Source organism: Epinephelus fuscoguttatus, linkage group LG12 (genome assembly GCF_011397635.1).
Source record: "Epinephelus fuscoguttatus linkage group LG12, E.fuscoguttatus.final_Chr_v1".
Lineage (NCBI taxonomy): Eukaryota > Metazoa > Chordata > Actinopteri > Perciformes > Serranidae > Epinephelus > Epinephelus fuscoguttatus.
The window spans coordinates 35,342,520-35,358,547 of record NC_064763.1 but is presented as its reverse complement, the minus strand read 5'-3'; the positions used below and the strand labels follow the sequence as shown (position 1 = coordinate 35,358,547).

The 16,028-nt window shown below is 41.2% G+C and overlaps 1 protein-coding gene across 1 annotated transcript in view; it reads left to right on the top strand.

The window, feature by feature from the left end:
• Nucleotides 1-16,028, top strand: part of dpysl3 (dihydropyrimidinase like 3) — a 44,413-nt gene that overhangs the window by 14,806 nt on the left and 13,579 nt on the right. The window contains exons 3-10 of the mRNA XM_049591728.1: nucleotides 953-1,137; nucleotides 3,349-3,513; nucleotides 5,417-5,478; nucleotides 6,319-6,399; nucleotides 8,369-8,437; nucleotides 9,572-9,692; nucleotides 12,920-13,076; nucleotides 15,770-15,911. Coding sequence (XP_049447685.1) covers nucleotides 953-1,137; nucleotides 3,349-3,513; nucleotides 5,417-5,478; nucleotides 6,319-6,399; nucleotides 8,369-8,437; nucleotides 9,572-9,692; nucleotides 12,920-13,076; nucleotides 15,770-15,911 — 982 coding nt within the window. The remainder of the gene's footprint in view (nucleotides 1-952; nucleotides 1,138-3,348; nucleotides 3,514-5,416; nucleotides 5,479-6,318; nucleotides 6,400-8,368; nucleotides 8,438-9,571; nucleotides 9,693-12,919; nucleotides 13,077-15,769; nucleotides 15,912-16,028) is intronic.

The window sequence follows — 16,028 nt, the reverse complement described above, 5'->3', positions numbered from 1 at the left end:
TCCTCTTGGGCTCATTGTCCATTTTCTTTCACCTTAGTTTCAGGTTTGATAAACTTAAAGAAAACTTTATGACCGTGAGACAGGTGACATTAGCAGGAGAAATCAAGTGCAAAATTACAGTCTAAATAAACCCAAACTAAAGATAGCAGTCTAATTAACTCCCCCTCCAGAATGAGTGATATGGAAACTTCAATGAATAAATGCATGAGCACAAGCTGCTTGATCATGTCAAGCACACTGTGTCCTGCAGGCTGACCTAACCCAAAAACAGGCCTTGCTCCAGGTAGGGCGTTAACAGCTAGTCTAGTTCCCAATTTTATGTGCCAGTATGAGCATGTCTTTGTCCCACCCGACAATGCGAGGGTAGTTTGGGTGAATTCCTTTCTCTGTATCTCCCTTAATCAGCCCGTCCTCTCTGTCACTCTCTTTCCCCCTGCCCTGTTTTCACTTGATTTTCCAGTTATAGGCTCTTTGTCCCCCCTGTCCCTTAGCGAGGCAGTTCAGAGAAAGGCACCCATGGAAAGCCTGGTGTTGCATAATAAATACCCAGATGCCTGCTGGACCATTGGGCTGCTGGCAGACTCACAGAGACACTGGCTTCTGCCTGCCCCTCAGTCTGTCTGGTGTGTCTCCTCCATAAAGTCTGAACAGCGGGATTTTTTTTAGCGGGGGTGAAATGTTGATATGTTGGCATGGTGACAGTGTGCTGCTTTAGGCGTGGCTGATTTTCCTAGGGTCAGTCTCAAGTTAAAAATGTATTTGTAAAGTTTTAAATGTATTAGAAAACATCTTGTTATATTAAAAAAAAATCAGCAAAATTTGAATGTCGTGACATCCCAGATTTAGATTTAATTAATTGTCATTGCATAGCACAAATAGTAATTTAAGAAATTAAAAACTAAATATCCTTTGTGGATGCAACATCAAATCATACATCCTCTTCCTTCGACAGGCAAATTGGTGACAACCTGATTGTGCCCGGTGGGGTGAAGACCATTGAGGCCAACGGGAAGATGGTGATCCCCGGTGGCATTGACATCCACACCCACTTCCAGATGCCGTACCGTGGAACCACAACCGTGGATGACTTTGCTCAGGGATCAAAGGCTGCTCTTGCCGGGGGCACGACCATGATCGGTAAGGCCTGTTGGAAAGGTTGTCCAGAGTTTCAGACAGAGACTGAAGCTAAAAAAAAAAAGGATGGGAAAGAGGGTCGAGAAGTGAACAAAGGAAAAGAAAAAGAGATGGAAGTGGTTTTGATATGTTTTTGGGCAGCCCTCCAACAGAGGGCCACACAAAAGGCTGAGTGTAAGGGGGTAGGGTCGGGAACTGGGGCATAGAGTGAAACACTGCTCCCAGGGAAATACAGCACCAGTGTTTGTCTGCATGTCTATGTACGGCGTGTTTGCTTCGTGTAGCTGACGCTATCACAGCTAACAGCTGGTAGGCACCACACTCTCATTAATACCATTAACTTCTTTTGAGCTGGCTGCTACTCTGCTGCTTGTCTGCCAGTGTGGCACCATTCTTAAACGGACACATTCACTAACAGACGTGCTACTGTATTAAGCTCTATTCATGGGCTCCATTCATTGAGGGATTATATTCCAGTGGGTGAACTGTGAGAGAAAGTGAAAACATGCACTGTGTCTTGTAACTGCCTGTGTGTATTGTGCACTGTATATGTCTCCACTAACAGATGATGTTGTGTGACGGTTAACTAAAAAAAACTAGTTCAGATTGACATAGTAAACAACAGTGTTAGTTTTTGTGATTGCGGTTTCCAGCTCCATCCTATTAACATGCAAAGACCCGATAAGCAGATTGGCTCATCTTTAATGAGATAAAGACGCCAGTCAGCTGGTGAGCCAGCAGGCGGTCTTAATTTATTACAGCTGAGTAAGACGAAGCAGGATATTTTGTGCACAGTGATACCGTTGTGTACGATGAAGATTTACTGTCTATGAATAATGTGAGTGAGAGCGGACACAAAGGATACATCAATAATCACCTTATAGACTTGCACAGACACAACCGTGCTTTCTGTTTTCTTATAGAAATTCGGTAAAACTTACAAGCTGACACATCACTAACCTTGTCAATGTATTCTCTAATATTTGTAATTTTAGGTGCTTGAGCACAATCCTTATGTACTTATCAATTATGGCACAGTATGGGTACCCGAAACCTTCAATGTATAGACCAAAATAACCCAGTAACAAGTAGTATCACAATGTTGCCAGCCAAACAATACCTGCATTGGGTCTTTTTTACGCTGGGGCTCTGATCCGGACTACCTGCCACATCAGAAAACTTTCTGTTGCTGCCATCTTTGGAGCCAATGTCCTTGGCAAATGGTCAGTTCATTGTTTGCTCGGTTAGCACAAGCTTATGCAGAAGCGCTAACATCAACGGTCCCAAATAACATGCTTTAGCTGCTGTCTTCGAAGCTGTTCTCCTTGGCAGACAGTTAGGTCAACATCTGTTCGGTTAGCATGAGCTAACACAGCAGCAGCAGCAGCTAACTGTCCCAGCAAACTCACAATGAAACAGCTTGACTCGTTTTTAAACTTGTTAATAACCATTAGGTAATGTTAGCTGTGTGATGCCAACAGCCCTGTCATTGTGTGTGTACAGCCAGACAGACTCATAACTGTCGTCGAGGCAGAGCTCACATTCATGTGGAGAACTGCTTTGAGATCTGTGTCAGCTAGTGGTGACATGTGAGTTCTATATCATGAATAGTAATTCTCTGTTGAAACATATGTGTTTTTGGGGGGCTATTTGAAACTTAAATTTCCTCTAAATCTTACTGGCAATAGACTAAATGGTATAACACTATATGTTGTAGTTCCCACAAGCATGGGTGGCCCCATCCGGAGAGATCCACTGCCTTCGTGTGCCAAACTCTGATCTAAAAGAAATTGATTGTGGTTACATAACTAAAAACAAAAGTTCTGAAAATAGCCCCGGCTGAAGCGGCCCCAAATTTATCAAGGACACCCAGACAAAGATGTTCGAAATGTAATGTGACATCTGACAAGGTCGGCCCCCACTGGCTGAGCACCGCAGGAACTCAGACAGACAGCTGATTATGCAAGATAAACAATACAGGCAGAAAGAAGAAACACCACCAGACAAATTCTGACATCACCCTGTCTTCAGCTCCTTATGTGTGACTATCCTCACCCCGCTCTGTCACCTCTTTATCTGTCTATTCATTTCATTTCACCTGCCACCTCTCTACTCTGTTTCCATCAACTTCGTCCCCTCACAAACCCTTTTCTCTCTCCCTCCTTTCATCTTCCACTTATCCCTCTGTCCTCTCCTCTACTCTCTCTTCTCCAGTGGACCATGTGATCCCAGACCCTGGCTGCAGCCTGATGGAGGCCTATGACCAGTGGAGGCAGTGGGCCGATGAGAAGGCCTGCTGCGACTACTCCCTCCACGTGGACATCACCCACTGGAATGACAGCGTAAAGCAGGAGGTGGATAACCTTATCAAGGAGAAAGGTAGGCTACATCTACCTAAGGAAGTGAGCGTGTGTAGTTTTCCAAGTTGCCACTTTGATCTGGAGAATGAATGAACATAAAGCTAGAACACAGAATACAACAAAAGTGCTTACCTTTTTATTATTGTTTGAAAGTTGGTGCTGCTGTTGTTCAAATTAGAGTATCTCTGAATCACATGTGATAATAACCTACAACTTTGTTTTATTCAAATGGCAGAAATCACACTGTAACATGACCGCATCCTGCTTATTAGTCTTTTTAGGGGGGGTTAAAGGAACAGTTCATCGCTCAAATAATCATTGTATATCAGTCACTCATCCTGTGTTACACTGAAATTGTGAGGAAAACTTTGTTTTTCTCACATGCCTCCATGGTAAACAAAGAATCAAAAAATGTTGATGAATTGAAGTCAATGGGGTCCATGTTTAACTACAGCAAGGCTATATCAAAACATCAGTTTACAAATTCTCACACAACTAGTGCAGCATAATACAAGTCTTATTTATCAAGTTGTATGCTTGGTACTTCACAAACACATGAATTTTTGCTAAAACCTTACTAATTAAAACACTTTGCACTACTCATGTGTGCCTGAGACTGTTTGGGTAATGTTTTAGGGAAAATACTGAGCATACAACTGGATAAATAAGACTTAGTTTGTACTGCATGAGTTGTGTGAGAGATGGTAAACTGATTATTTTGATGTAGTTTTGCTGCTGTTAAAACCCTATGGGCCCTAGGCCTTTTTCGGGGTATTTTTACTGCCTTTGCTTTTAAGCTCATATCACAGTCATTATAAAGGCTACATACACATGCTATATCTTGTTTTTTTCAGGACAATGTGGGCTATCCAGATTTGCCATCATTTCATGTCCTCCTATGTGCCTGTATTTTATATTATTTTTATATCAATGAAAAAAACAAATCCATGTGCCTAAATTTTTACATTTTTACATGTATCTCACCATAGCAAGTTGGAAAAAGACATATTCTACCATATATGAAGAGGGGAGACTCTCTGGAATCTGGCAATATAAGAACCATGATGGTGGGACATTCTGTCACTTCACAGCTGTCCAAAACATGTGGTTTGTGCCAGGCGGACATGATTGCCAGTATTTTTTCATTATTGCAAGAAATTCCATTGACTCATTCACAAGTCAAAAATGTGTTTTATCTGAAAGAAACATGCAATATTTATATCTAAGATAATAGAAGAATAGTAATAATATTATTCCTCACTATATGAAGTGACTGATAACAAGATCTGTATAATGGATCATAAAGAAATTTGTCAGGTTTTTATTTTGTAGACAATTGATCTGTATTTTTAGCGTGATGGGATGACTGGAAATCGCTGGAAAAGCTCTGGTCCTGCACTTTCATGTGATATGCGTGACATTTCTGTGCGACTCAGCATTCGCAAGTAATCATCCAAGAGTAATGTGTGTGCAAAGCGGAATGAAAGCTTTGTTATACATAATTTTAGAGTAACTTTATAATTTTTTTTCCTTGTGAAAACATTGGACTACTGACAAGTGGTGGTGTTGGTCGGAAAGCTGCGGTTCCGCTGTTTCAAGTGATATGCGTGGCGTCTCGCTATGATGAACGGTTACGGAGAAAATCCATAGAGAAGAACAGGTGTGAATTTGGAAGCGCTTTGCGTCGTTCGGGCCCGTAGGGTTAAACACGGTCCCCCATGACTTCAATTTATCAAGAATTTTCTCCCTTTTTGGATTCTTCATTCAACGTGGAGGCATGCAAGAAAAAAAAGCTTATCCTCACCTAATTTCATTTAACTCGGGTTGAGTAATTGACATACAAATAGTCATTTTGGGGGGTGAGGCAATCCCTTAAGTGGCATTTTTTACATGCTTTCTTTTTCATGTTGTCTCTGCTGCAGGTGTGAACTCCTTCCAGGTCTACATGGCTTACAAGGACTACTACCAGATGACCAACAGTGAGGTACAATAATTTAGTACACACTTTAAAAGGATGGATCTGCATTTTGTCAAGTCTAAAACAATAATGTAACAAAAAATATGCCTACTTGACAAAATGTGAACTTCCTTCCTTCCTTTGACATCTTCACTGTGAACACACACATAAAGTACAAGTGTTTATGTCAAGTTCAGCATGTGTGGCTGCGCTTGAAATCACAAGGTGATACTATCTTGGTCTCACTCAGTGTATGATTTAACATCATTAACTTTTAACAGTACTTAAATAAGACAAATTGCTAGTCAAGAAATGACTACTAACTTGTCAAGAAAACGTGGCCATGGCCAAAGTTTTAGAAAAGCGTTAATTTCTTTCTCCCTTGAACTACTCTGTCCTCATGTAGCTTGTAGCCTGTGATGGATGGCGTGTGCTCATACTGTGAGTTTGGCTGGTAAATGTAGGAAAACAAAGTGTAAGTCCAGACGGTGTGAGGCAAGGCTCTCTGTGTTTCTCATGCAGCCGTAGCTAATTCGGTCGCTCAGAGGAGCACATGAGGAAACTGAAATAGTCCAGCTTGAAAAACTGATGTCATGCTGCTCACCAAGGAACTGTGGTGCAGCAACATAACAGCAACTGCACCTCATCCCACATAAGTTTAACCATTTCTGGAGACCACACACAATAATTGCAGCGTATCGTGGTGGACATCATGTAAATTGTGGGCTTCTTTTAAAATGTGGCTCGGGGGTGAACCCCGGGATAAAAAGGAGTGTCCGACTCTTGTGTAAACAGCCAGGCAGGATTTTGAAATACAAAAACAGTGCCACTGTAATTTCTCACAGGTTCTGTGTTTTTCTCCTGCAGCTCTATGATGTCTTTACCTTCCTGGCAGAGAGGGGAGGCATCGCTCAGGTCCATGCTGAAAATGGCGAGATCATCGCTGAGGTAAAGATAAAGATAAAAAAAGCGACAGATGCAGCTCCTCTGCCTCATGTTATTTACTCCCCTTCCTTTAATTACTTGTCTCGTGTCCAACTCTGGGGTCTGTTTCGGTTTAGTTTGATTTATGTTATTTTACTTCGCTTCAGTTCACTTTTCTGCTCGAGCCTTATCGCACTGCATCTCCACTACCTATAGACTAAACACACCGTCACTGATGAGAGGGGAATGTGCTTCCTGTAGGACGGTAATGTGTGGGTGTAGTTTACACGGGGCTGTGCTGTGGACAAAATGAAAGTGAATGAGCCGTAATAGTTGGTGGATTGAGAAGGTTGGTATTAGTCAGAGCCCCGGACCATGCCTGGATTCTGTCACTGGGTGTGTATATGTGTGTGTTGGATCTGATTCATCGCAAATCCCAGCTCTCCCATCCAGTCTTAAAGTAAGACTTTGAGGGAGTCTGATTTCCATCATCTTTAAGACCAGATTATGTCATGCTTTGATTTTAGTGTAGAGCTCCTGAGATAGAGAGGCCTTGTTTAAGGCCCAGACACACCAAACCGACTAGTGGCGACTGTCGGCTGTTGCGTCACCTCACGTCGCCTGTGTTTCGGCCAAAAAGTTGCACTTGAACACACTGCAGAGGCTCTGCTGGCGCTCCCAACAGCCCAACGCCAACTCAACATGCTAAATCAGCCTGAAAAACAGGCGGCAACGCTAACTAGTGACAGCAGTGCAGAACACACCGCAAAAACTAGGACCACAGTCGCTCACCAAAGGCCCAGCATTGAGCAACGGCCAACCATTAGCTTGGTGTATCCGGGCCCTTAGACCTGTGTGTGATAAATGTTGTTCGTACAACAGAGGACATGTTGTAACCAAGTGACAGTCACCATGGATACATGCTGCAACCATTTCCAAAGCATTTAAAGCTATAATTCCTCTTATGACCACTAGATGCTCGGTTGAGGAAAACTCTGTCTTTTAACTTAAGTTTCTTTTCGGAAAAACAAAAACCAAATGCAAAATTTGGTCACATCTTTACCACAAAGTTAACATCAGATACGTGTATTTCAAAGATGTTTTTCCATCAAAGCTTAGCTATGGTAGCTGCTTATATAGACATCTACTTGGGGGAAAACTTGCAGACTAACAAAACCAAAATTTATTTCTAGTTGTTTTATAAGTTGAATTGTTTCAACAAAGGCCAACATAAGTAACACAAAAATGTTCTGAGCAGATCCTTATATGCTGTGTAAGGGTTATAATTTGCTGTTGTTTACCATATAAAGCCTGGACTGTTTGGTCCAGCCGGCCTCTTGTATTTGATTTTGGGGAGGTGAAGCAGTCTCCATCACGGCAGTGTTGATCAAAGCTACAAATTTGCTTTTTGTAGTAACACAGCTGGGATCACTCTCATCTGCAGACACTGGTAGGCTAGATTTTCCAAGTCTGTCTGGCTGCAGGAATACCACCAGTTTCTTGGGTTACAAGTTGTCTCGTGAGACTTTTCCTGTATCTCTAAAACGACAAAGTAACCCTGATGCAAAGTGAAAATTGTCAAATTATGGGGATAAAACCAAAGTTGAAAACTACCATAATTTTCCATGTCATCATAAAGCATCCATATTGACATGACAGATGCTGTTTCCAAGTGCCTCCACGCAGGGGTTACCTCTGCACTTTCTACAACACGAAAGAGCAGCCAGAGTTTTTGGGAGGTAGATCTACATGTATACAAAGACCCTCAACAACCCGTGGATTCCCACAGTCCTCTGTGTGTGGCCTGACCCACATGATAAAACTCCTGCTCATATCCTCCACACAGGCACAGAGAAGCAGAAACAGAATATCATTTTGGATTGTGACCAAAACTTTACATCAGCCCGAGCACTCAAGCAACTGAACGCTAAAAAATAGTCCCCCATACAGTGTATCTATGAGCTAAGCAGTGTGCTTGTCGTTTGTGCAACAGGAGCAGGCCCGCATGCTGCAGATGGGTATCACTGGACCGGAGGGACACGTTCTGAGCAGGCCAGAGGAGGTATAACACACACACTGTACATATATTTATACATTAGTTCCAGTTACATGATTTAAACACATAGTCATGAACATTTGAAAGGGGAAAATGATCACTTTTTATTGAGATATTGTGTGTTTTAATGTGTTTGAATGCCTTTTATGTTTTGCCGATAATCATGCACACACTCTCATTGTCCACCATGACGTTCTTGGACTGGTCTTCACACACACATTGTTCTTGTTACACACATGTGGTTCCAGACACATAATAGAGGCGTTGGGTGAAAACTCTCTGGTTCCCCCAATTGTTGCCGCTAATGTCCCTTTAACAAACAGCGAAATAAAAGCCACGCTCTCGACTCAGCAACTTGTCAGCCTTCAGCTTGACTGGGATTTTCCACTCTGTGGTGCACTGGGGTGAAGTTGTCCCACCAGTCTCATAGTGTCATGCACTTAAGTGGAGTCTCAAGAAATAAAAGCTTGGTAACATAATTTAATTTAGCAGAGACCACGTTGGATCAGGGTTTTATCAGTGTCTGGTGTCCTGTTTGGTTTTAATTTATTGGTTATTGGACCCAGGTTGTGCTTATGGACGAGAACACAATAAGCAGCTGAAGTGCATGCGTCACCTTGCGAACCACAAAACACATGTAGGAGACAATCATCACATCTTCAGGCATGCTCGGCCCTCTGCTGGCAACATTTACCATTATGTAAAAGTTACTTGTTTTTCTTGCTTGCTGATGTTCACAGAGCCCTCCAACATGAACACAAGCCTCCAAAATGAGTCCAGAAATGTTTGCTTTCAATGCATATTATTGACTGGACTGTGAACATTTCAAAGTCTTACAGTTGAGAAAATGGGTAAACGAGAATGTGGTCTGGTCTGACCTCACCAAAGTTTATTTTCGTTGTTGTTTACTCAACCCACAACAACCCTAACCCGATGTAACTGATTAAACCCCTTATTCCTAGTTTACGATGTCAAAATTACAAGCTACCACTTGTTATTTTGGTTAAAAATGGATTATTCAAATAATAAGGCTCCAAAAATATGTATTTTTCTGTGGCTGACATTTTTGAAGTTTATTTGAGAGCATCCTAATGGGAAAAACATCTACAAGTCAACCACAATGTCCTGTTCCTTCTATAGCTGGAGGCAGAGGCTGTGTTCCGTGCCATCACCATTGCCAGCCAAACCAACTGTCCTCTCTACGTGACCCGGGTCATGAGCAAGAGCGCTGCTGACATCATCTCACAGGCCCGGAAAAAAGGTAAAGAGCAGCATTTGGAGCTCACCAGATAATGCAGACTATGTCAAAGGAGCAGTGTGTAAGATTTAGGGGGATTTAATGGTATCCAGTTGTGAGGATTGCCAGTTGCAACCAGCTGAAACTTCTCCCGGTTAGGATCCCTTGGTGTTCATTGCTCAGGAAGGTTTTTCTTTCTTTTTTGTCTGCAATCTGTCTATTGAGAGATTTTTCAAATAGAACAGACAGAAAATTAATCAATCATATTTGGTCAATCCATAGTAACACAGCAAAAAAAGTAAGTAGAAAGTAAAGTAAGAACAATACAAAACCAAGATAGCACAAAGACATAACAAAAACTACAAACCTAATCAATACCCAGACCAAGACAAATAACAAAAACAGGTGTCTTGAAATTTATGTAAAAATTTGTGAATTTGTGCATATGATGATTAAAAAAAACATAGAATACTAAATCATTATATAATGGTCTTTGGTTGGACAACTGCCTGTCACATCAAATTTAAATGTTTTCAGGAAGATTTTACAGGATGGCGAATTATCCGCAGAGTTCTCCTCCTCTCCAAAACAAACCGACCAGGTGATTGAAACCGGTAAAAACGCTGAATAAAGCAGTTTCCTGTTAAAAAGTCAGCATTTTTCCGACACTAGTGACAGAGGGGCTGCTAACTACGGTGGCCGATGCAAAAAGCGAAACACAAATGGCCCTGTCTAGAGCCAGTGTGTGGTTTGTCCAAGTGACTAATGACATAAAAATAATAGTTAGCATAGTAGCGCCAGACCTGTTAAAACGTAAGTGAACGGGCAACCTTCAAGTGCAAAGTTAGTCCACTAAACAAGCTTTTTTTCCACAAAGACCGCCTCATATTGTTAGGATAAATGTCAGAGAACATATAGAAAACGACATGTAAACGTGTTGTCTTACCTTACCGGTGTGGTGCCATGTTTGTTTACCATCTAGCTCTGCTTTCCAAAGCGCGGCCGAAATATCGCGAGCTCTAGATAAAGCCCAGCTGGATACTACTCCAGGTGGAGGTGTCTCGTTCTCGGTCACATCCAGACCTTGAAAATAAGGCTGCAACCGGTCCCATTCCTTGCAACAGAGGCATTCCTCTTCTGTGGGCACTGGGGCACAGCATTCACAGGTACACCACCAATCTCCAGAGCTACTCAGTCTTGCAGCAGCCATTCCTCCTCTCTCGTCCTCTACCTGTTGCGCCTCTCTCCTCCTCCGTTCTTCAATTTTACAAAGCTCTTCGTCAGTGTATTCTGGCTCAAATAAATAAGGGCAGCCATCAAACTCTGCAAAATCAAATTCCTCCTCCACAAAGTCGAAGTCTGGCAAAAAGTCAGCCATTATTCTATAAATCTTTCATAAAATAAATGAATGAACTTTTCAGGCTACTGTCCGGTTCTGCCTTCCAGCTGTTGCTGCTTGTTCTCGCGAGATTTCAGGCACGGTATGAGATTGCTGCTTGTTCCCGCGATATTTCGGCCACGCTTTGGAAAGCAGAGCTAGATGGTAAACAACAAACATGGCAGCACACCAGTAAGGTAAGACAACACGTTTACATGTCATTTTCTATATGTTCTCTGACATTTATCCTAACGATATGAGGCGGTCTTTGTGGAGAAGAAGCTTGTTTAGTGGACTGACTTTGCACTTGAAGTATGCCGGTTCACTTAAGTTTTAACAGGTCTGATGCTACTATGCGCCCTGGCTGTATCTAGGTTAACGGCTAACATGCTAACTATTATTTCTGTGTCACTAGTCACTTGAAACAAATTTAGGACGATAGGACACAGGTTGAAATAAACCAAAATTTCCCTTTAAGGTAATGAAAAACACAGCTATTGTCATTTTCAGGTGATTATACACTAGAAAAACATGCTTATAATACTATAGTCTTATCCCGAAATTTTATCCTCTTAAATCCTACACACTGGACCTTAAAACTACGTGTTTATATCCAATGAGACAAGGTAATTTTTAGAAATGAAACTGCCTGCACACCTGAAGACAAGATACATGATGATCTGCTGTATACTCCAGCAACAGTTACAGGTTTTATTCTACATATTTACATAGAGGTTGTGTAGAAGAGAAACTTCCTCCCATCATGTGAATAACAGCAGACTGTACAATGACAGTTGGACATTTTGGACATTTGAACTCTTAAATAAGACAAAACATGTTGATTTTATTGTACAGTACAATATATTTCTCGTTAAACTTAATTTTGTGTAATCTTGGTGCTCAGATCAGTACAAAAAAGCAAGGAATGTGCCTTTAAAACAATGTATAGTCTACGAAAAGAACCTGAGATGTGAATTTGAGCTGCCCATTTTTTTTGGCTCCGAGTATTTCTTTGGTATTTCACCTCTGCTCATTGGTTGCCATCTTTCCGTCTGATTTCTGAGACGTTTGGAATGCACACACCAGCATCACTGCACCTATGCCCTTATAAGATGATTTTACTGTCTGCCTCGAAGCTGCTGATGTACACAGACTCCGTCTCTGCTTGACATAATGAAAAAAGATGCTATTCTCAGAGGAATTTTCGCCTTTGTCATTTAGCTCTTTTCTGCAGTTCAGCTGTCACACAGACCATTCCTCACAGCCACAGGAAAGAGCAGAGGTGAGCTGAGGGGCTGCCTGGCTGTGATGGATTGTGAAATATACAGTTTTTTGAGAATGGGATGGGAAAACAGGAGAGGGCAGGGGAGAAGAATGTGTGTTTGGATGTCTTTGGCGAAAGGCCACATGAGGTTTTAACAGGCTGACCTCAGAAAGCCTTGCAGTTGTATAGCTACACCCTTCAGAGCCCTTTATAGCCTTGACACCTTTGTTTAAGCTATTCCTAAACTCTTCCATTTTAACCAGGAAGGACATCAAGCAGTCGGGTGTGAGTATAAAAGACCATTGAGAAACGCAAGAGCAGAATTCAAATAACTCATCATGCATGGAAGAGCAAGCTCAACTACAATCGAGCCAAAGTGAAACTTGTACATTGCCAAGGGTGATGTTTGGCTTTTGAGAGATTAAGCATGGTTCCCCTGCTGCAAACACTCAGATAAATTACCAGAGCATTTAGTGAGATTAAACTGCTGACAAATTAATTTGATGCAACTCCTGATTTCTAAACTGGAAAGGAATCAGCAAAATAAATCAATTTAATACGCTTTGCATTTGATACCTCAACAGACTTTTATCATTATTTCTTTGCTAGGAAATGTTGTGTTTGGGGAGCCAATCACAGCCAGCTTGGGGACTGATGGGACACATTACTGGAGCAAGAACTGGGCCAAGGCGGCTTCTTTTGTAACATCACCTCCTCTTAGCCCTGATCCCACCACTCCAGACTATCTGAACACACTGCTGTCCAGGTACGTATCACAGCACCTCCCTCTGGTGAGACTGTTGACCTGTTTATTGTCCTGTGCTTGGCTGTGATGTAATGCGACATATTTTTATTAGGTATTTCACATGATATAACATCATCTGATATTATAACAGCATGTATAATTAACACTTAAAGCAGGATACGGTACATTTAAAGGGCTTAGTCACTCATCACATCCTCATAAATTCCTACCCAATCACATACTGCTTGTTATTGAACTACATTAAAACATTCAATTAGATAGATTACTAATTAGCTCCAATGGTTCCCACATATAGTGGTAAAGCAACAGTTTACTCTCCAATCCTTTCCCCATCAGAAGGTGTTCTCCCATAACTATAATATTAAAGAAGAAGTAACAAATACCCCCCCACACACAGGCACCATGCCTAATGAAGATCATTTAACCCTTTGAAACCTGAGCAGATTGGTTTGACCCAAATGACCCAAAAAATTAGCAAGAAATTAGTAAAAAGAGGAAATTAAAAACGAGAAAATCAGTTTAAACAAAAAGGAAAAGAAAAAGAAAGAAAGTTAAAAACAGATAAACAAACAAGGATGGCCTGGAAAGAGTGCTTTTAAAAATGCACAAATTGCAACATTACTTTAAAAATAATAATGATAATTATTATAAATATAGTTTTCCCTAGCTATTTTTCTTTTTTCCCTTTTTTTAAAAGAAAATTAATCTATTTATTTATTCATTTTTTGCAGTTTGGGACATTTCTTACCAAGCTGCTCATTGCCTTTTTAAAATACTTGCGAAAGGAATCTGAAAGCAGCACAGGAAAAGTGATGTCGCCCCAGGTTTTAATGCCTGAACAGAAATGTAGCTTGTAAGACATGTACCATTAGTGTTCAAAGTGTGCGAGAGCTAATATTTGACTTTGGCCGTATTTACTTGTCCTTCTTTGCACCTGCATTTAGAATAAGCTAAATTAATGCATTCTGGCAGGCTTCATTTGGTATGTGAGTTAGAGCAGTGTTTCCCAACTGGTCCAGCCACGGGGTCCAGATTTCTCCTTAATCATTAGTTTAAGATCCATGCAGGTTAATACATTCAGTTACATACTTACGTTTGGCCATGTTGTCAAGCTAGTTTGCCATCTCTGTTGAGTAGCTGTCCGTTTGTCGCTCACTCTACAGCAGGAAGTAGCACTTCGTAATGAAAGCTCTATGCCGTAAATTCACTGTGCTTAAAAATAAAGTGTGTTTTTTTTAACAAACTTTACACCTTCGCGAGTCACTTGGGGTACATTCAGAATGGACCCACGAGCCACTTTTGGACCGTGACCCATCAGTTGGTAACCACTGAGTTAGAGCATCATTTGGAAACAGTAAACAGGAAACAGTAATAGATTGTGCTCCAGGAACAAACTTTGCAGGGTGTCCTTAAAAAGTCTTAAAATTTCTTAAATTTAATTTTACCTGTATAACTATTAGGCCGTGGGCGGCACGGTGGTGTGGTGGTTAGCACTGTCGCCTCACAGCAAGAGGGTTGCCGGTTCGATCCCGGGCGTGGGAGCCCTTCTGTGCGGAGTTTGCATGTTCTCCCCGTGTCAGCGTGGGTTCTCTTCCTCCCACAGTCCAAAGACATGCAGATTGGGGACTAGGTTAATTGGTGACTCTAAATTGTCCATAGGTGTGAATGTGAGCGTGAATGCTGTCAGCCCTGCCATAGTCTGGCAACCTGTCCAGGGTGTACACTGCCTCTCGCCCGATGTTAGCTGGGATAGGCTTCAGGCTCCTCATCCTCATGAGGATGAAGCGGTTAGAAGATGAATGAATGATTGAACTATTAGGCCTAAAAAGTCAATAAATAGTCTTAAATTTGAATTTGTGAGGTCTTAATCACCATGAACATTTATCTAATGTCAAATTTTAAAACCTACCATTAAACCTACCACTGTCTTTTACTTTATACTTGCACTCACCTATTTGCAAATGTATATTAACCTCGCTCACTGTAAAAACAATATTCCTACATAAAACCTTCCTCTGTACAAGACTGCATATACAGTATACAACTTAGTTTATACATTCCTGCAGTGCTTGAATAAGAAAAAGATAATTTGTCCAAAAATCAGACTTAAATTTGGTTAAAAGTAATCTTGAAATGTCTTTAAAAGCCTTAAATTTAAGTGTGTGATACCTGCAGACACCCTGCTTTGGCACAAGGCATATATGAATTAGTGACAGTTTTTGTTTTTATTGAGCCTCTACTACTAAAGTAAATACACGTCATTTTTTTTAAACAATTTTAAATATTTTTATTAGTGATTCAATAAAGATGTACAGAGTACTGATAAATAAACACAGAACCAGTGAGGACAAAAAAAGCAACCTTACCCATCCATCAACACAAGAACAAACAAAGAAAGCCAGACCAGTCAAAGGGAATCCAAAAGAGAGGAAAAAGAAAACATGATTAAAAATAACGACAAATTACTTAACCTGTGTGAGATAATTAGGGGAGTATAGGGTGTGTCATTACAATTTTTCAGCTTCCATATTGCAGAGTGCAGTTGATCCTGTGATAAAACAATGGATTTTCTCTATTTGTAGTAAATTAACATCTTTCCTTGTGATTGCAGAGCTTTACTTGCTCACGCTGTTGGTGCTGTGCTGGTATAATCCCACCTAAACTCTTTATTTTCATGTTTCATCGTCCCGCAGTGGAGACCTGAGTGTGACTGGCAGTGCTCACTGTACCTTCAGTGTGGCCCAGAAGGCCATTGGCAAGGATGACTTCACTCAGATCCCCGAAGGTGTTAATGGAGTGGAGGAGAGGATGGCCCTCATCTGGGATAAAGCTGTGGTGAGGACTTTTTTTCAACTTCAGAAGATAAGAAGGACGAGCAGTAAACAAATAATGAGGAAGGATTAAATATTTATTCTAGACTTGAAGGCTCTTGTTCTCTGTCTCCCACCTTTT